The following is a 22,156-nucleotide window of genomic DNA, read 5'->3' as shown; positions in this document are numbered from 1 at the left end:
GCGCACGCGTCAAATCGTCATAAAAAACGCATTTTAATATTAGCCTATTCAGCAATAGTGTAAAAGACCTGTAAATAAAATACAACATTTACATGATAAACACTATTAACATGTAGGCTATGTGTAGCCTATTTTACTTTCCCTTACTGTATGACAAATCCTTAAATGAATGCAGAACAACAAGAATGAAAAATAAGTAGCCATGTATAATAAAATAATATATAGGCTACATAGCCTATAAAAATTGCATATATTGTGCCCTTTATTACAAACAAACCTTTATTTTAAACACCAAGCCTAAACAAATGTTTTTAAATCGAAACGGTCGCGCATCTCTCATTCAGTCAAAAGTTTTCATATTTGCAATGTAACATTTGGATGCTAACTATTAAAGGTGCTCTAAGCGATGCCGGGAGTCGTAACTTCTTGTTGACATTCGAATTGTTGTCAAGCAAAACGGAGGCTAGCTAGACCCTCCCTCCTCCTCATCCCGTCTCCTCCCTCCTCCCCTCCCTTCCGGCATAAAGGAAAGTCAAAGTAGTCACTACAAACAAAGTTAAGTTTTACTGATACTTCATTCAATGTGTAATGTCGCCAAGTTAGATAAATACTTTTATATATTGCAGAACAGAATGCAGAAAAAGAAACATTATTTTAAAATCGTTTTGCCACCTGAGGTTATAACTATAGCTCCCATACAAGGACGCAATAATAGCAAGATAACGTAGCTTCGCGTTTCCCAGTGAGCATAAACAACGGCGGCGTCGTAAACAAATTTAGTCAAAGTTGTCGATAGCCTATAAATGAACATTCAAATTCATAACAAACAGTGGATGAAAACAATCATTCACACAAATTGTCGCCCTACTGTTAATTTGCTTGATCATTTACAATAGAGATTGAGCGCTGCTAGAAACATACATGTTGTTTTCACCAAAGCTAACGCTGACTGCATAGTTCTAGCTAATTACATCCTTGTGTTGGTTTGGCGAACATTAACGTCAGTTTAGAAAGAAATATGGATTTACCTGTTCTGCAAAAACAGAGCAACTGAATGTGGATTGGAAGCCCTTCTGCCGGCGGAGTTCTCGCCACCTTTAAAAGGTTTTTCCGATGTAAATTCGGTATTTCGCGCGTTCCTTATCCTTGTCCCTCTTCTTTGCAATTTGTTCATCAGAATGTCGTGTTTCGGCCATAATTCAAACTTCCCTCTTCATGCTTCTCTCTCCTCCACACACCCACTTCATGTGCACGCGCACTAACCCCCCAAACCCCACCCTCAAATACTTCTAGTCGGTGATTTGCTAGAGCACTATTTGTTGTGTTTCGTGGTTCGGGTGAGCCCAGTTTGTTTTTGTTGCCGTTTGTGGAGCCTGTGGTGTCTACAGAGACCGTGTTTTTTTACAGTGTGTTCAGAGGACAGGCAGCTAGCGGATAGTGAGGAGATGTTTGCTGTATGTGACAAAAAATGTTTTGGCCTAAAAAACGCGTGGCATCGCTTACAGCACCTTTAATATAAAGAAGGCTTCATACTTCAGTCGAGTCCCAATATACACGTATAGGCTAAATCAGCGTCTTCACAGCAAGGGAAATGTTTGGAATAACAAGTAGGACTGTGCGGCACAGCTTGCCCTTTACAGGGATTAAAGTTCTCCGTCGCTACGACGGATTTCCGTTAATTGCAGCAAGTCTATGACGGATTTCCGTCAATTGCAGGGTTCCAGTCTGTCCTTAATGTCTTAAATTCACTTTTCATAAATTTAAGGCCGTAAATAGGCTTTCATTTCTCAAATAGTGTAATAAATGTCTTAATTTTAGTTTGAATAGGTCTTAAATTAAGGAAAGACGAGGTGTATTCACCCTTCTGAGGGGGATGTGATCAAAGCCTGGAGTGGAGCAAAAGCACGTTCCTCTCTCCACTCTAAGCACTCTGTAATCACTTCGCTCATGGTCCACTCCGGGTTTTCAATTACCGCTCACGGAAAGTGCATGTCAGGCTACAGCTGAGCACACACTTATAATGCAGGTAGGGCTGGGCGATATATTTTTTAAATGCGATATGGAATTAGACCATATCGCATATATATCGCTGAAATAAAGTTTTTCACCTCAGAAAGATGGACTTTCTTGTCCTGTCAGCCGTTATCCTGTTCTCGTAGCGCACACTCTTCTATTGCACGCGCAAATGCGGCGGCGCGCGCTGTATATCGCCTCACTGTATAAAGTGCAAAAGAAACTACGAGCATGCAACGCCGTTACGTTGTAAATTACACGAAATAAAAGTAATGCAGGTATGATTTTCATTCTATTCACCAGGAGCAGTTTCCATGTTTCATTAACAGTTATTGTTAATATTGTGTATTCACCAAGGTAACTGTCGTTTCCATATTAACCCCAAAATGCCACTATTTTTCTTTGTGTTATTTTTTATATTTTTAAATGACTGTAGTGGCTCATACCAACATTGTATTAAAGGGGTCATATAATGCCATTTTTGTACAAGCTAATATGATTCTTTAGGGTCTAAATTAAAAGTTTGTAATATACTTTAATTAAAAATTCTCATTAGTATTGTAAGAAAACACTAATTTTACCTGGTCAAAAACAGCTCTGTTTTCAGCACGCCGTTTCAGTGCATGTGTCTTTAAATGATAATGAGCTTTGCTCACCCCGCCCCTCTGTTCTGTGCGTACACCGTTTGTAACACAATAACCACGCGTTGTTCATTATAAACGTGGGATTATGAATTATATTGAGAACGTCGTACATAGAAAACATGCCGTAATGTACCCTGAGTGTAAACCTTAGATGCATTCATCGTGAAGCCTGCAGCAAGGTTTGCAAATTTCGCAAAGATTAATATAAATACTAATATAAAGGTTAATAAAACATTACACTCACATCTTCTGGAGGTTCAGCAGTAACACGTTGGTACCGATCCGTTTTTTCTCGTTTGTAAAGCTGTCTGGTGTGAAATGATTCGCGTAAACATGAAAGCATGGACGATCGTGGGGAATCCCCGTGAGGGAATCCCCGCGTCAATCCTTTGGGCATATCGCTTCAAAAACAAAACTCAGCCACTGCATCTATAACGGATCAGATTTAGGAACATCCAAATGACTGCTGTGTTCCTTATTACATCTAAGAACAAAACACCACAATCGTGTAGACGCCATTCTACTCCAGCATATCAACAATGGCGGACTACTATGACGACGGCTGTCACAGCTTGCTCAGGGCGGGTCTTGTGTTGAAGCACGGCTGTCAATCACAATCGCGGGAGGGGCGTACGATCTTATGACGTCACAATATCGAACGGCTTGATTTCATAGATGGTCAAACATATAAGGAGATTAAAACAAAACCACTGGATGGATTTTAATCATGATAGGATGGTTGTGTACAGGCACTGCCAACAGACATTTCAGTGCAATCAACTTGTAAAAGTGCATGTACCATTATATGACCCCTTTAACAAAAACTATATTGGAACTGCTATTTAATAGCTTTAGCATAGTTTATTTATTAGTAGGCTACTAGTCTTTACTATTAATCATATTCTTACAATTTATGTTAAATAAAGGGGAAAAGTACTTGTGTGTGTTAACAAATTTTGTGTAAACGTGTTATAATTTGCCTATATAATATATACGTGTATATGTATGTATATATATGTATGTATATATATATATATATATATATATAGGCAAATTAGAACATGTTTAAACAAAATTTGTTTATATACAGTATATATTCAATGTAAACTTTGATAATCATAATTAATAAATCGCAATTACAATTCGAAGGGAATAATCGGCAATTATGATGTTTGTAATAATCGTGCAGCCCTAACTTAGGTGAAGAAACCTGTTTATTATTTATTCATTTGATTTTGCAACTGTTCACTGATACGCCTACTGGCAATATTAAAGCAGTTTAAAACGTATCCCCTTAAAACGCTATTGGTCTCGACTATTTAAAAGGTATATGACTTGGCCTAAAAAAAAAATTCAGTCAGAAGAATTTTTTTCACTTTAATCCCTGCCTTTATATTATACAACAGACCAATTAAATTAGGCAGAATAACTTTTTATATGTTTGGTTGACTATGTTTTATTTTGATAATGAACAGTCTGCGATATGAAGCAACGCCAGAACTGATACTATGTTGTGTGAGAGCGCGATGCGCCTGCGCCATCACTTGGATTTGTTCCACTGCTGGGAAATAACTTAATACTCTGTTATTTATAGTCATTCAGATATGACATCAGATAATATGACATCATTCGAAACAGTAAAATGTATATTTTTATTTGTGTACATTCAAAATGACTACAAAATATGCCATTGAAAAATAAATAAAACAACATGATGCGCTGCTTTAGCGCGTCTCGGTCTCCTTTAAGATCTTTCTGGCGCACACCAAAAATTTACCAAAATACAGCGAATAGCCTTCTTGGCGCGCCTACTTTTTGAAAGTCAACATTTAGATTATTTAACGTTAAATGCATTATATATGCCTGAGTCACTTTGGAATAAATCACAGCGTGTTTCATGATAAAACGTGACTTAGCCTACAGTCCGGAAAATAGGCTACAGTATAGGTTATAGCAAATTCAGACCAACTGCTGGTCTACACAGAGAGAAAGCCCTGTCTAGGCTGTTCTGTTATGTTGAGCCATTCGTTAGTCTAGTTGTTTGATGAGAAAATGAAATGTAGCCTAGTTGCAACTCACGCGTTAGGTTTTGTAAGCTCCATGCAACTGCAGCAGCGGAGCACTATTATTACTAGAATATTATAAATCTAACACTCAAGCTGTTTTCTCATTTTTCTACTCTTAATATAAAATAAAAAAAATGACTGAACGAAAGATACACGGATTCTCTTGAACCACCACCACGTTTGCGGCAGAAAACTACTGCAGGGCAGCCAAAATGCTCTGTTCGACTTCTCTGAGATCCTTTACTGTGGATGACCTGTGATTTACTTTCTGTAAGATCTGAATTTTCCACGGTTTGAATTTTAGAAAACTGAATTTGAAGTTCTGAATTTCTTCTTCATCTTGAAAACTTGAATCTGTATTTTTTAAAACTGAATATTTGCAGTCTAAGAGTTCAGAACCAAAAAAAAATAGCTGTTTGAAAATACATGTCTATAAAATTCAGCCATAAAAACATTTCAATTCGTTAAATTTCAAATGTTCAATATTCGTTTAAAGAAATCAAATTCAGAACTATTTAAAATACCACATAAAATTCAAATTTGTTAGATTACACTTGTAAATAATTCAAATTTACACAATTCAAATTCAAATCATTTTGTCATATTATTAGCTCCATAGTCATACTGCTTGGTCTACTCACCATCTCCCTGTTTCCAGAGCTCAGAAGGAACTTTAATGGAAAGCTCCCCATTCCCAGCATCTGGATCCACAGCACTAACCGCTGCTGTGTAAGCACTGGAGAAATAGTTCAGGTTCCTCCTGTTAACCAGAGGAAAACATGCACCAAGATGAAGACAAGAACACACTTGAAAACCAATACATTATTACCCATTAGAAATTAAGATACTGACAGAAATTCCCAGGTAAATAATAATATTATAATGATAATGATCATTAAATGATAATAATAATAAAATTAGAAAAATTAATTATATTTTACATAAAGAAAAGCCCATAGGAACATTAAAGGACCAAAAAGATTTTTGCATTGTGACTTCGCCCCAAAATTCTACTTTCTGAAATACAGTAATGCAAATCATCCTATTAAAGAGAGCATAAAGGCAGAACAGCAAATTATATGAAAATACTATACCATTTAAAAATATTTTTTCACCTTACAGTAATGAGAACTGGAGGAAGAAATATACTAAATTGTATTTAAAAAAATATGCCAACAAACTGTTAATGCAAAACTGTGTAATTTAAATATTTTTAGAGGGTTGTTGGAAAGATGAAACATTATGCATTTCATGACAGTTTTAGTGAGATTCATAATTCATCTTTATGTTAGTTATTTTACATCTTTCTGCACAATCCCAGGCTGGGTGACTCCTCTCACTTCATATTACGTAGTGTGTGTGAGTGTGTGTGTGTGTGTGTGTGTGTGTGTGTGTGTGTGTGTGTGTGTGTGTGTGTGTGTGTGTGTGTGTGTGTGTGTGTGTGTGTTCTAATTAGAGAGTTCATAAATAAATCTGAGCTTACTGCTTGGATTCATGATGGCAGACCTCCAGCGTAGGGTCATTGTAAATGAATGGAGCCTCAAGATCATTCACTCTCACTCTGTAGATACGGCACTGTTTGCTGTTCAGTTTAATACGGTTCAGGTTCATCACTGTTGGAAAGATGGTCAGCTCCACATAACCCTACTCAGAGCAAAACAATTATAAAAAAATCCAAACAAAAGTGCTTAAAAAAAAATCCTGGCACATTTACCAATACCATAAGCAAAAATAGCTTTAACTGTAAAATGATAGGTTATAATTTATCAACAAGCTATTTGCCAAGTTATCAGAAAATACTTCAAACGCTTAAGCAACAAAAAATCTGCATTAAATCTTTGAATTAAAGGTTAATGACCCATCTAATTATTTGACTGTCCATTATAATGTATTGTTCAGTTTTTCATAATGTTAAAAGGTAAAGGTTTTTTCAGTCTTGTCTCAATCTTCACAAATTTTAATCTGACATTTTTAGTCTGTCTACTTCACATTTTCTGCTTCGTACACACATAATATTCAAAATCAAATATACATGATTACTCACAATGACAGACTTCCTCTGAAAATGTATGTTGTTAATGCAGACAACCTGGTGGGTTGTAAAGAGATAAACAAAAAATAATGCATTAAATGCATGCGGCGGTTGAGATGTTGATTATTTATTTAAGATACGATGTTGATTATTTAGGCTATACTCCTGTTTTGACATGTAAACAACTGCAATCATAACCATGCATGAGGTGAGAAAGAGTGCATTTTGATACTTATAGTTTATATGGTCGTGGGCTCTCAAAGCCCTTGTCTTTCTTGCGGTTCATGCTGCTCCTCGGTTTATTCACACAAACCCTCTCAAACAGATGATAGGCGATGTTATTTCTACTTGTTTCAAATACTAAAGGCAAGTTCTTTCTTGCTCAAACATCGCTATAGTCCATCTCGTCATGTTTTAATTTGTGGAATAGCTGTGAAGTGTTAAAAAATCAGCAACATCCTTCTCTATTTTGCCGAAAAGCAACAAAACGATTCTCCTTCTGCGTGTCTTCAGCCATGTTGTTTGTAACCTTCGCCCTCCCGCGCTAAGGGTTCCCGGATGGTTCAACCAACATTTAAGGTGCATTACTGCCACCTACTGAGTATGGGCCACAGTAGAGGATACCCATTATGAATGAATTCCCGCGTCTCGCAAGGAGATGGCGCCGCAGCTGAATAAATCATGCATCCATTTCCCAAACCGAGCTGGTCCAGCGTGATATCAATATCATACAGGTATACATTCCTTTTTAATTGATTATTAAATTGTTTAATTATGGTTTATAAATGCTAGTTTCCATAGCAAAGTTCAGGATAGATCTTTTTATTACTACTGGAGCTGCCAGTTTCCTACGTTTCAATTAATTATTAAAACAGCAAGCACAAACAGCCTACAAAAGCGGCAGCCCTTCCGGCGCAGGCCATGTCCACAATACGTTTGAAAACGTATATTTTTCTCTCCGTTTTGGCCTTCCGTTCACACTGAGACGGCGTTTTTATTAATGAAAACGAAGCTTTTTTTGAAAACGCACTCCAAAGTGGATACATTAAAACGCCGTTTTTTCACGTTGTAGTATGGACTGTGAAACCGGTGGTATTTAAAAACGATGACGTAAATTTAGTCATGTGACGCATATTGTACCAATAGATATTTGTTTATTCCAGTATTGTGCCTGTTATGTGCTATTCACTTTCACACTGTTATTAAACATATTATTCATTGCACACTCTTCATATCACAGTCCTGCAAAGATGACAGAATTTACTCACATATGCTGTCCTGCGGCAATACATGACTGTTGCCACGGATCATGTGAAAAACAACGATAGCAAAAAATAGTTTTGTAAAAATTATTTCACACTCCACATTTAGGGGGGCCACAAGGGGGTCCAATCTTGTTGTCACAGCACTGTTTTCTCAGTTATTTTGCTTTATTACCAGACTCAATATTTGGCTCGTTCTTACATAGTAGAGCACGTTCGCACATGCGCAGTCTTCAAAAACGGTGCTTTAAATCTCTTGACAAACTAAAAGACGTAAATTACATTTGTATGTATTCTAAATAAATAACACGGGTTGAATGTCAGCTTGCTTATTTTGCTAAAGATAAGGATTTATTCAGTCTACATCTCATGTAAACTAGAAAATATGCTTAACCACAGCTCGAGAGCTGTCGTTCCAACCACACAAGTTTGCGATGCTGTTTTTGAACGTTCGTTGGAAGGATGGTTTCGGGAAACACCAAATCGTTGAACTATGCTGATAACGACGGAACTTGCGACCATAGTTGGCTAACGATGCTTTCGGGAAACGCACCCCTGAGCGACAACTGATGACGTCACGTCACACGCTCAGATTTGCTTGACCAATCGGCAGAAGGGGGCGTGTCAGGCCGCCCACATGTGGAAAACGAATTTTGAAGTCTTCTTCTTCTTCTTCTTTTCCATTTTATTGGCAACCGCACTTTACAGTGCATTACTGCCATCATCTGGTAGCTTGGAGCTCGGATCAGAAACATTCCTAGCTCTTAATATTTCTAAGCAAAAAAAAAAAAAAAAAAAAAAAAAAAAAAAAAAAACACCCACTGGCGCTGCGTGTTCAGCTCCTCCAGCTTCCACCCCATTTCCCTTTAACTCCCGCTTCCCATCCGTAACCTTATTTACCTCCAAATTGACTTACCCTATCTCATACTATACTTCTATACATCTTCTACCTCTCTCTATAAACCTATATACATATTTATCCTACAATCTCTTCATTAAACCAGTATTATTCAAAAACTGAAACAACACAATAACCATACTATTTCCTATATCTGAATCTAATATATTCTTTAATGTTAACTCTTTCCCTTCATTCTTCCATAATTCTTCTCTTAGCACTTCTCTTTCTTCCTCATAACCATTACAATTAATAAACACATGTTCTACAGTTTCACTCTGCCCACATTTCTCACACAAACCCGTTGGATGCTTAGAAATTAAATGTAATGTTTTATTCAAACCAGTATGTCCCACCCTTAGTCTCGTAATTATACTTTCCTCCCTTCTATTTCTCCCTCTTTTCCTACCTTTTCCTACTTTCTTTTGTATTGCATATAAATGTCTCCCTTTACTCTCATTATCCCAATATTGTTGCCACTTTTTAATCATTTTCTCTTTTATTACTGCTTTAATTTCTTTTAAACTATGTGGTAACTCAATTTCTACCATCTCTTCATCTACTGCCTGTTTAGCTAATTTATCTGCTTCCTCATTGCCTTTAATTCCCACATGAGCTGGGACCCACATAAACTGTACTTCTATTTTAATTTGATTCAACTCAAAGAGATTTTGAAGAATTTCCATAATTAAATCTGGTCTTGATTCTGATTTTTGATTATCGATACTAACAATTGCTGAATAAGAATCTGAACATATGACTGCATTTTTTATTTTCCTTTCCTTAATAATTGAATTTTGAAGTCATTAGGCTTGTTCGACTTCATACAGCTCTGCGCAGACCGATCGGCGGTTGACTTGAAGCAGTGCATGCCGGTTAGAAATGTTGTCCGACTTGATACAGCGAAGACGCCACGTGACTGTGACATATGACATCAAAGTACCGCGAGAGCATTTCGAGAGTAGCCAGAGAACTCAGCCAGCGCAGCTTCTCAAGAGCGGCTGCACTGGGCTGCAGGAGGGCTGATGACGACACAGCTGTCCCACGATTGGCCGGATTCACCGCATGACAACGATCACGTGTGTTTCGTGTTTTTTCGAACACCCTTTAGTTCCTCTAAAGCTCACAAATCAGTTTTTTATAACAGTAAACACTCTTTTCATGTCGTATGTTATATTGTGTCATCCCAGCTAACACAAATACGTGACTGTTACGTAACTGCAACGTAATCTGGTGACCAAACTTTCGTCGTGGAGACGTAACTAGTTACGTTGTGGCAACCGGAAAAGTGAATTTTTTTTAATTTTTTTTATTATTTTTTTTTATTAAACAATGTCATGTACAAACAACATGGCAAAAAAAAGATATATACAATTACATAATGACAGTAGAATCAGGTGCAAAATTGTATTACCCCCCAAAAAAAAAAAAATTTAATAAAAGTAAAAAAAAAAAAAAAAAAAAAAACGGAAAAGTGAAATTCCTGGATTCGTTGTCACGACGTAACTTTGTAACGTTGTCAGTTAGTACCGGCGACGTCGTGGCAACGTTGTGGATCGGCAGTCGTAACCAGTTGGTCATTTTAGTTTTTAATAATATGGGCGGACATGCAGTGGCTTAATTTAACTTGTCCTCATTGGCCCAAAACGATTTTAGAGATTTTTTCAACGACATATGAACGATACAGACTCAAAAAGGTTTTCCCCAAAAGCTTGAACATCGAACTACTCCTACACGTCTTCATTTTGGTGGCCCTAATAACAAAGCAAGAATAAGAAAAGAAAAATGCTAGAAAAAAGAACAGTTGAGTGTTTTCCCATTTAACATTTAAATACACAAAGCAATTAGCACTGAAAGATAGAATCTGTATAAGCAGACAGTTTTGTTTAAAAATCACGCATATATTTTTCTAAACATTGTCACAAAGTTATGTTGTGGCAAGTGCTTTATTTCCTTTTAAAATAATTTGATAACTTCATGACATGTATCACTATATTCTATAAAACCTTAGTTTGAAATCATTTCTTTTTTACATTTAATAATACATATTATTTTGTTTTTCTTCTTCTGAAGTCGTGATTATGATGTACGATGATTTTTTTTTAAACTAGGAAACTAGGCCTATTTATGATTATTCCTGAAGGCAGCATTAAACCCCCAAATTGTCAGGTGACGGTGCAACTGTTCGAACAAATGAACTGACTAAGAAATCAATTTAAAATGGTGTCTTAATAATAATTTTTAAAAAAAACCTATGCCATCATTTTAGGTTTGAAGCCTTTCATATAATTGTTTTTTATAAATATCAGTAGTTTTAAAGCTGTTGAGATAATTGAGAAACTTTTGTCCGGCCATTTGTATATTCTCAAATGTTATTATGAATTTACAAGGTAATAACAGTAAACATGATAATGCATCGTCCAGAGGAGCTTAACTGATCTCTTTGACAGAGTGAAAAAGTTTGTAGAGCTCTCTCAAATACTGATAGAAACTGCTCATTTCAGTTGGTGGTACACTTTTCATGTCAGGTGGTACAATTACAATACATAATATTTTTGTTGTACCACCTGACATAAAAACTTAAATTAGTTTCAACACTTTAAAATGTCATTTATTTAACATCTAAAAAATGTTTAAACACATTGTCTTCAAGAGTGTTGATGTCATTAGAAGTCTTCCCAAGTGAGGCTGGATCCAAACTGGAGCTGCTGTAATCTCTAGTAAAATATGCTGAGCATCCTGAGATAGAAACAAGGAGACAACAGGAGAAAGATTAGCATTGCTGCTGTTCATATTATTTCAGGCAAAAGATGGTCATGTGCACTTTTTACTATTTCATCACATAGTGCAAGATTATGAGATGTGTTAAATGAATGCTTGGCTAAAGAGATGTGTCTTTAATCCAGATTTAAATTAGGATAGTGTTTCTGGGCCCCAAACATTATCAGGAAGGTTATTCTAGAGTTATTCCCTTACATTCTATTGAATTAATAGGACATCTTCTGATTTTAATGAGAAAACATGGCCTAACGAGTCAGCATTTTGATACTTGAATACAATACATTCTTACAATGCAAACGTCCTAAACATTTCTGAGTATTATCAATGTTGAAAACAGTTGTGCTGATTAATCTTTTTGTGTAAACCAATGTAACAGTTTAATCCATTTTCTTTTCACTCTCTCCAGGATTCATTGTTAAATAGACCCAATATATAAAAAGTAGTTTACACTACTGTTCAAAAGTTTGGGTTCAATAGAGTAAAAACAAAACAAAAAATCATATTTTATTCAGCAAGGATGCATTAAATTGACCAGAAGAGAGTAAAGATTTCTGTTTCAAATAAATGCTGTTTTTTTTCTTTCATTCATCAAATAACCCTGAAAAACACAAAAATATGAAGCAGCACAACTGTTTTCAAGACTGATAATAATCATAAATGTTTCATCTATGGTTTTAGTTTTACTTATTCAATTATTCATATTACTCATACAGTGTCACTTACTTTTGGATGTCAAAACTCTCTTAAAATAAATGAAACAAATAAATGTAAATATGAGAATTAAAAAAATAAGAAAATAACAGATGCATGGTGATATACAGTAGGTGACAAAATATTGTGAGAAAATGGATATGCAGTTATTTAATGAGCTTCCTCACATCACCTGTTTCCAACTTCTCTGGCAGCAGCTTTCTTCAGAAATGTTGAAGTCGTGGAGCTTCCCCTGTTGTAGAAGGATTATTTTGTTGCTGCTGAAATCACAGAACTATTTTGATCAATTTGTGTTAAACATTGAGCTAGTTTCAGCCAATTTTCACACTCCATGTAAGTGACGTCATCGAGTAAGTTACGTTTATGTTAAATAAATACGTTTGTTAAATAAATTAGCTCACTTCCAAGCTAAATTATTTTTTTTACAAAACTATCAAAACCTATCATCTACCCATAAGATGTGATTAAAAGCCTAAACGTTCATATCAAAAGCTCAAGCTATGAAGTTAGCATAACGTACTCGGTTACTAACGTAACCTCGGTTCTCTCTAGAAGAGGGAACGAGTACTTGCGTAAGATATCTTACGCTAGGGGAAAACCTCTTTTCCTCGAGATATTGAAGCCAAAAATTATCCTTAATTTTGCAATAATGTAAAACGCATTGCAGCAGCATGCAGACATGGGCGAGACAGCTCGCGCGCCCATTGGCTGCTCTGCGGCAACTGCACCAGCCTATCGATAGAGGCTCCTCATGACGTCAGAACCAATGAGGGCGCTTCGCGCCCATTACGTCATGTCCCGCCGAAATCGGGTGGGGCCAGGGCTATAAATACGGCCCAGAGAGGCTGGTTTGGTCAGTTTTTCATCGCTGAAGCGAATCAGAACATGACGCATGCACGGCAAGATACGCAAGTACTCGTTCCCTCTTCTAGAGAGAACCGAGGTTACGTTAGTAACCGAGTACGTTCTCTTACGAGAGGTCTCTCGTACTTGCGTAAGATATCTTACGCTAGGGGAACACAATGTAAAACGCCGTGCGTGCTTGAGACATAACACTAAAGTCCCAAGGGCAGGTGCCCGGGGCTCATACAGTGCCTAATCACAAGGGACTCACAGAGAATCCGGGAAGAGGGGCTAGAATAGCATCATTCCTGTAATATTGAGCTCTGATAAGAGCATGTTATATCAAGTGTTCCACACAGCCAGGGCGAACTCAGCCTGGACTGGTAAATATGGGGGACTTACGTACTGCCCACAGAAGTATATAGGCGATCAGTGATCGACGCTCTAGCAGTTTCAGCATCCCGAGCCGATAGCATCGGGCGGGCAATACTGAAAAATTAAACCGAGAGCAACCTAGCTTGCAAAGCGGGAACCTTGAGGTTATAAAACCTTATAAATGTAGACGGGGAGGCCCAGCCTGCCGCCATACAGATATCTTGCAAGGCAATCCCACTGGACCAAGCCCACGACGAGGCCATGCCTCTTGTGGAGTGCGCTTTGACACCTATCGGGCATTGCAGGCCCTTGGATGTGTAAGCTAGCGCTAACTATCCATCTGGATAGACTCTGTTTTGACGCAGCTAGTCCCTTAGAACGTCAGCTGAACAAAACAGAGAGCTGCTCCGTCTGTCTGAAAACAGACGAGCGAGACACATAGGCTCTTAACGCCCTGACCGGGCAAAGGAAGCCTGCGTCCCCTTCCTCCTCAGATACCAGCAGGGCCGACAGGGAGATAACCTGTGCCCTAAACGGTGTGTTGAGGGATTTAGGAACATATCCGTGCTTTGGTTTGAGTATGACTCTCGAGTCATTCGGCCCAAACTCCATACACGTCATGCTCACTGAGAGCGCTTGCAAATCCCCTATGCGCTTCACTGAAGCGAGAGCCAGAAGAAACACTGTTTTGAAAGACAAGGGTTTCAGGTCTATTGACTGTATTGGCTCGAATGGGGCACCTTTCATGGCTTCCAGAACCGTGGAAAGGTCCCAAACGGGAACTGAGGGTGGTCTGGGAGGGTTCAGCCTCTTAGCTCCTCTAAGGAAGCGAATGACCAGATTGTTCCTTCCTAATGACTGGCCAAGCGGTGGTTCAGCGAACGCTGCTATGGCCGCCACATACACTTTGAGCGTGGATGGGGTTCTGCCCTTATCCAGAAGCTCTTGTAAAAAAAGGAGAGAACCTCCGGCACCCCACAGCGTGAGGGTGAGGTGCCACTCGCTGTACACCAGCTAGTGAACACAGACCATTTTGAGGAATAGAGCCGCCTCGTAGATGGAGCTCTAGCCTGCGTGATCGTGTTTAACACTCCCGCTGGGAGGTTAACGGGTACCCGTTGATGGCCCACACATGTAGGGACCAAAGCTCCGGGCGAGGAGATCCCTCCTCACCGGTATCGGCCACGGGGCGGGACTCGTCAGCTGCATCAGGACTGGAAACCAGACTTGGTTTGTCCAAAATGGGGCGACGAGTAGCACTGGGCATCTGCTCTCCCTGATTCGCCCTAACACCTGGGGTAGGAGCGTGACAGGGGGAAACGCATAGAGCGGGCAGCGGGGCCAGCGTGAGCCAGTGCATCCCTGCTCTTGGAGAAGAATTCCTGACAATGAGCGTTCTCTTGAGACGCAAATAGGTCTATTTCCGCTCTGCCAAATGTCCTTCATAGCATTTTGACTGTCTGTGGATGAAAAGACCATTCTCCTGTCGGCAGATTGTTTCTGGACAGTCTGTCTGGTCCCACATTCAGATGGCCGGGCACATGCGCTGCCCTGAGCGAGCGCAGGTTGTGCTGAGCCCAGACCAGGAGGCGTTCCGTCAGCCTGTGAAGGATTCTGGATCTGATACCTCCTTTGTGATTTATATAAGCCACCACTGACATGTTGTCCGAACGGACCAAGACGTGGTGTCTTTTTTATCTGGGGACAAAAAACGCCTCAGCGCGTTGTCGACTGCCATCATTTCCAGGCAGTTTATATGCAGAAGCTTTTCCCGTTCCGACCACTGGCCGAATAACGGTCTGCCCTCGAGCAGCGCTCCCCATCCCGAGGTTGAGGCGACCGTAGACACCAACTTCACACTCGAGGAAGTCCCCAGGCTTACACCTGACCGGTACCAGTCGGTCACTGTCCAAGGTTTCAGAGCTGCGACGCATTTCTGATCGACCTTGAGGCGCGCGAGACCGGAGGTCCAAGCTCTGTGCGGCGCGCGCTTTCAACCAATACTGCGGCGGGCGCATGCGAAGCAGACCCAGCTGAAGCACTGAGGATGCTGAAGCCATGAGACCCAGCATCCTTTGAATCTTCTTGAGCGGGACTAAAGTGCCGTGGCGAAAAATCTCTGTCATGCGCTGAATACTTAGTCTGCGCTGCGGCGACAGCTGTGCTGTCATAGACAGCGAGTCCAGATCTGTGCCCAGAAAAGATATTTTCTGACTGGGAGACAGTGAACTCTTTGCCCAATTGACTGTGAGACCTAAATTCTCGAGGTGATCGAGTAATATGGTCCTGTGTTCTATGAGCTCCGCTGTGATCGAGCTAGAACCAGCCAATCGTCCAAATAATTCAGCACTCGTATGCCTCGGAGCCTGAGGGGTGCGAGCGCTGCATCCATGCACATCGTGAATACGCGAGGTGCCAGGGATAGGCCGAATGGCAGGACTGTGAACTGATATGCCTGGCCCTCGAAGGCGAATCTCAAAAATCGCCTGTGACGTGACGCTATTTGTATTTGAAAATAAGCGTCTTTCAGATCTATCGACATGAACCAGTCCCCTTGGCAAATTTGCGAGAGGATTTTCTTGGTCGTGAGCATTCTGAACCGTCGTTTCAGAAGTGCTTTGTTTAGTCGTCTTAGATCTAAAATGGGTCTGAGACCCCCGTCTTCTTTTTTTGGTACCAGAAGATATCTGCTGTACATGCCCCCTTCGCTCTGAGCTTGTGATAGGGGTTCTATAGCCCCTTTGCTCAGTAACTTCGCTATTTCGGCCCGAAGTAGGTGTGCTACTTCCTTTTTCACCGTAGTATCGATTCGCGCCGCTTTGCGTTGCGGGCGTGGACCGAACTGTAGCGAATAGCCTCTTTCTATAATGTCTAGCACCCACTTCGAAACCCCGGGTAGCCTTGCCCATGCGTTTGCACGAATGGCTAGGGGTTGAATGCGAAGCGCGCTCTGGTCGCTCAGCGACAGAGGGGCTTCAGTGTGCTGCAACATAAGCTTATGACATTTGAGGCAGGGGGCGCGCTGATAACAGCGGGCAGATTGCCCGCGCTCGACTCCTCTGCGGTGGTCAATCGAGAGGGGGAGGGCTGGGCGAGTCCCGTAAGACCTGTTATATCTATGTGTGAATGTGGGCGTGGGATAGCGGGCACATTTACAACACTGAGAGCATTGTCTGCCTGAGCAGAGCGAATGCATGTTGGTTTCGTTTTACAGAAACCTTGAGACATGCAGAACGTAGTGTTTGTGGGCACTGGGCAGTGGGCACATTTACCACATTTAATGCGCAATCGATCTGGGTCGATTTCATGTGCGCAAGCCCTGTGTGACGGGCTGTGTTTCTGTGTAGGAATGAGCACTGGGCATTTTGTCTACACTCATAACACCATCGGCCGTGGTCGGAACACCAGAAAATACACTCTATGGGATTTATCTGGGTAGCCGTAAAGCGGCGTTTGTGTGCAGGCAAGCGGGCTGTGTCGCCGACGTGTTTACTGCAGAATACACTGGAACAGTCGCATTTACTGGAACTGAACGAGCGAGAAGTTGCCATAGAAACAGAGAGCGTCAACACGCTGGCGTTTGTTTGCAGGTGTGCGTGTATTACAATAGACTCGTCCACTGCAATATTGACATTTTCCAGAGAAATGTGTGAGAATGGAGGTAGTGACGCACGGAAACCATAGAAACGGTGCTTGGGTGCAGGCGAGCGGGTTGTACAACGCGCTCGTTGGCTGCAAAAATACACATCTGCAGTCGCCTTTTCAGGGAACTGACAGAGCGAGCATTGACGGCAAAAATTATTTATTTTTTTTGCCGGTAGACCCGGGGATCGAACACGGGTCTCTCGCGTGAAAATCTGAGAATCTGCCACTGGGCCACAGGGAAAGACACAAAGGCTTTTATATAGCGCGAATATTATCAGAGAAACCTGTGTTTCTGTGTAGGAATGAGCACTGGGCAGGCAGTGGGCATTTTGTCTACACTCATAACACCATCGGCCGTGGCCGGAACACCAGAAAATACACTCTAGGGGATTTATCTGGGTAGCCGTAAAGCGGCGTTTGTGAGCAGGCAAGCGGGCTGTGTCGCCGACTAGTTTACTGCAGAATACACTGGAACAGTCGCATTTACTGGAACTGAACGAGCGAGAAGTTGCCATAGAAACAGAGAGCGTCAACATGCTGGTGCGTGCATTACAACAGGCTCGCTCACTGCAGTATGACATTTCCAGTCACCCGAACTTCAGAGGGGAATGAGAAATAGAATTCGGCCCGGCCGCAGCGGGGCATTAACACTCTTTTCTCCTTTCGCCAGTGACGCACGGGAACCATAGAAACGGTGTTTGGGTGCAGGCGAGCGGGTTGTACAACGCGCTCGTTGGCTGCAAAATGCACATCTGCAGTCGCCTTTCAGGGAACTGACAGAGCGAAGCATTGGAGGCATAATTAATCTGCCGTTAGACCGAGATTCGAACTCCGGTCTCTCGTGTGAAAAACCAAAGATTCCGCCACTGAGCCACAGGGGGGAACACAAAGGCTTTCAGATGCACGAGCATATAATAGCGTCAATATGTTTATTGACGCGTGAATGGGGCGCAGAGGCAGGGTAGCTTTCTTGTACGTAAAGAAAAACTAACCCCGACCGTCCGCTTCTAGCCTCCCCTGTGAACGGCGCATTTTGCGCGGCTCGAACAGAGGGAGAGAGAAAGCTAGCCCCGTGACCGTCCGCTCCTGACATCCCCTGTGAACGGCGCGGTTTGCGCGGCTCGAACAGAGAGAGAGCAGGTATCATCCTCCAAGCAGGCAAGGCAAGCGGGCGCACCGGCGAGCTTTGCGGGTTGGGGGGGAAAGGGGGCGTCTTGAAAAAGACGCCCGGCTCTTTTAGTGCAATGAGAGTGTGTGTCGCGGCGGCGAACACACACACATACACAAAACACAGTAGAAGAGAAAAGGATATGTACGCCGGAAAGCGTCAGCAGAAACGGCGACTGAAGGCGGCGAGTTGTCGACCAGCAGCTTCAGATGCACTAATCCCGCTGGGTGCTTGACTCAGACGGCGCGGCTTCCTCTCAGGATCCAGCGATGCGAAGGCCCGCTGAAGAGATGAAAAACTGACCAAACCAGCCTCTCTGGGCCGTATTTATAGCCCTGGCCCCACCCGATTTCGGCGGGACATGACGTAATGGGCGCGAAGCGCCCTCATTGGTTCTGACGTCATGAGGAGCCTCTATCGATAGGCTGGTGCAGTTGCCGCAGAGCAGCCAATGGGCGCGCGAGCTGTCTCGCCCATGTCTGCATGCTGCTGCAATGCGTTTTACATTATTGCAAAATTAAGGATAATTTTTGGCTTCAATATCTCGAGGAAAAGAGGTTTTCCCCTAGCGTAAGATATCTTACGCAAGTACGAGAGACCTCTCGTAAGAGAACGTTAAGTTACCTCTTCTGAAAACGGTTGAGATGCTAACGGACTTTTTCCAAAGACACTAAACCATTTATATAAAGCAAATATTCAACAGAAGCGCGTCAATTACAAGTAAGAGAAGTGTCAAGAACAGTTGTGTGTATTATTTGTGTGATTTTAGAGACTAAACTCACCTGAAAGCAGTGAAAACAACAGCGAGAGAGGGAGTTCAGCTGCTTTGTCAGTTGCAGTCAGTGGGGCGGTCTGTCGGTTTCCATGGCAACTCATCTCCGCTCCAGTGTTTGAGGGCGACTCGAAGGTTCACGCGCACGGCGCACGCCCATTAAACGTCAAAGCCACGCAACATTTACAACCATAAACATCTAACCTTAATTATTTGAATAAAATGAACGTCTTTCAAACGTACGGAATACTAACAAACAATTGAAACAAATAAAATATTTCATAGAAATGCAGTCTGATAAGATGGTAATGAAATTACGGCCCCGTGACGTTGCAGTTCCGTTGCCAGTAAGTCATGAAATTACCAAGTTATTACGAATAGAGTACGTATCTGGGACGTTGTTGGTTATCTTATAACCTTAGGAGGACGTACTGACGACGTTGTGGTTTGGTAATATGATGGTAATGAAATTCCGAGCATGCGACGTTGTAGTTACGTTGTCAGTTAGTAAGGTCATGACGTGGCCAAAAAGTACGAATACATTACGTAACGGTTACGTCGTGTGTTAGCTGGGATGTTTATCAAATTAAAACTGATTAAAAAACGTATAGACTCCACTTCATTAATAGTAGCAATTATGTTGAACTGTATTCTTGTTCAAACAGACGCTGTATGAAGCAGTACATAAAGTAGGCCTATTGAATGAAAATGTCTCTGAAAATCTGTGTATTATTTGGCCAATATTACATTTATTTCACTTCAGCTGTGGTAAAGTCAAGGGGCAACATTCTGATCTGAAAAATGAAGCCTACCCGGAAGTGCGAAAAACTGCAATACATCGAAAATCCGCTAGGGGAAGGTCCCAAAAGGGAGCAAATGTCCATAGCCCCCATGTTAAAATGTCCGTTTTCACAGCATAAAATCATGTTTTTACAGGTTGGTCCCATGGACTTTTATTGGATTTTTCGATAGGTTCCGAGTGCCTGACAACGGCGAGGGTAGTGAATTTTTTTCTAACTCGTTAGTTTAGATAGTATTTAGATATAAAATGTATGACAATAAGGGCGTGGTTAACTTTGATTGACAGCTTGATTGACAGCTGAAAGGCAGAATGACAACATAAGAAGCGCCATTTTTTAATACAGTTGACATATAATACTACTGTTTCTGTATCATGAAATGTAGTTTTAAGAGTTTTTCAGGCGAGAATGTAGTTGTTTAAAGCTCAAATCTGTGGTTTATTTATAAAGATTTATGAAAATTGTATCCAGTTGTGAGATCCAGCGATGACCGGGCGCTCGGCGCGATGTACCCCGCCTGGAGCAGCCTTTCATCGGCTAGACGTTTTGAGGTTTGCCGCTGACTCTGGCGTCTCTGTAGTGGTTAAACATGAGATATAATTCGTCTTGTCTATATCTAACGGGCGATTTTTGGTCTCGTGGGCAATCGTTTTGGCTGAGGGGAAGTTTCATAACTTTATAAGCTATATTTAACTTGTACCGTTGTATGGTTAGACTAGATCGAGCGCATGACTTTTTATGTTTGACTGAATTGTTTGCTTTATTTGTATAGCTTATTGTAACTTTACCTTTTACTTATACTTTTATAATAGCTAATATTGATAAAACTGAAATTTAACAAAAAGAGACTGGGTTGAGTTTTGTCATTTTAAATTTTAATACAACGAAGATGATCTGTAATGTTGTTTACTGCAACATCTGTTGTTTAGTACAAATGCACATATTGCCTGGACCATATTAAAATGTTTAATATTTTTATATTATATTTAAAACGAAAAGAGGCAGGTTTGTGTTTTATATTTCGTTTTGTTATAAATAGGCAAATGTTATGTGCAGTGAATATAATCAATACGCGTTGCCTGAACCACATTTGTGTGGCTATAATGTTTAAGATTTCTTTAAATGAAAACGAAAAGAGTTAGTATGGTGTTTTATAACATATTTCGTTGCCTAAAATATACACAGAGATAACCGGAGTAGCAGAGCGAGCTGAGTGACGCGCGCTGCGTCAGAAGGTGGGCGGGGTTAGGGTTTCCCAAGATTTTCCAAGATGGCGCCGCCCATACCCCCCATAAACGGCTTCAAACCCGTTCTTCAGAAAGTCTATGGGTGACGTCACAGACGCTTTGTCCATATTTTTTACAGTCTATGGGTAAAGTACGCGAACACCACGTGAGCGGTTACTACGGGAACCAGAAAGTGTCCGACTTCACGTCTCCGTTTGCAGCTCCTCCCCGCCTGCACGCGGCTACTCTCGCCGATCGGTTACATCCAGCCGCAGCGCCGATGTCGAACACACCTATTTATTCGTTTTTTGCCTGTGAACTAAAAAACGAAAAATCAAGCCGAAATCTCGTTTTTTCGTGTTTTTTTTAAAAAACGAAAAAACGAATAAAGGGGCCGTTTTCTCGTTTATGCTTATTTCATTTCAAATTGGAAAACAAACTATCAAAACGTACACGGACCGTTCGTTCATTTGTTTTTGCTTTCACACTGTTCTCGAAGTGGGGCGGTGTTCTGACGGAACACCATACCCATCAGAATGGGATACCTTCGGTTAATGCGCATGCGCAGGAGTGAAATTTGTGGAATTGCGCATGCGCTAAATTTAAACCATCATTTCAGCATACCTTACCTCAGCGGTAAGTGTTGGTGTATTATATCGCATATTATATACACATTACCTAATTGCATGCCTTGTACAATCACAAGAAATGTTTACAGACGTTTTTAATATATTATTTTTAGCAAGTGGAGTCGTAAAGTCGCGTAATGTCGTGTTAAAACGTTAAATCTGGTGTTAACTCGGGGTTCTAGCGTTTGGCGCCATCTGACCGAGATTAACAGCGCGCTTTTCGGCGCCTCCGCTTTTTCACGTCAGTTTGGGTGACAATTAGTCATCTGAAGCCATTCCATAGCTTAATGT

At 41.0% G+C, this 22,156-nt stretch overlaps 1 protein-coding gene and 1 long non-coding RNA gene across 3 annotated transcripts in view; both read right to left on the bottom strand.

Annotated features, from left to right (window-relative positions):
* taf2 (TAF2 RNA polymerase II, TATA box binding protein (TBP)-associated factor) overlaps window positions 1-7,302 on the bottom strand; it is a 63,413-nt gene extending 56,111 nt beyond the window's left edge. The window contains exons 1-4 of one of the 2 annotated variants that reach the window (XM_082149494.1): window positions 6,992-7,302; window positions 6,768-6,822; window positions 6,207-6,367; window positions 5,365-5,483 (exon numbers count right to left, since the gene is read on the bottom strand). In XM_082149494.1, coding sequence (XP_082005620.1) covers window positions 5,365-5,483; window positions 6,207-6,367; window positions 6,768-6,822; window positions 6,992-7,041 — 385 coding nt within the window. In that variant the 5' untranslated portion in view covers window positions 7,042-7,302. The remainder of the gene's footprint in view (window positions 1-5,364; window positions 5,484-6,206; window positions 6,368-6,767; window positions 6,823-6,991) is intronic. The other variant, XM_082149493.1, reaches the window with a different exon arrangement.
* Window positions 7,303-11,161: 3,859 nt separating this feature from the next.
* On the bottom strand, window positions 11,162-19,786 carry LOC309484237. The gene is made up of 3 exons (XR_014200762.1): window positions 19,221-19,786; window positions 12,580-12,667; window positions 11,162-11,654 (listed from the first exon to the last, which is right to left on the bottom strand). It is a non-coding gene; the product is annotated as an uncharacterized lncRNA (long non-coding RNA).
* Window positions 19,787-22,156: the final 2,370 nt, after the last annotated feature.

This window comes from Leuciscus leuciscus (genome assembly GCF_965113295.1).
Source record: "Leuciscus leuciscus genome assembly, chromosome: 20".
In the NCBI taxonomy this organism is placed as follows: Eukaryota; Metazoa; Chordata; class Actinopteri; order Cypriniformes; family Leuciscidae; genus Leuciscus; species Leuciscus leuciscus.
This window is presented reverse-complemented; position numbering and strand designations above follow the sequence as displayed.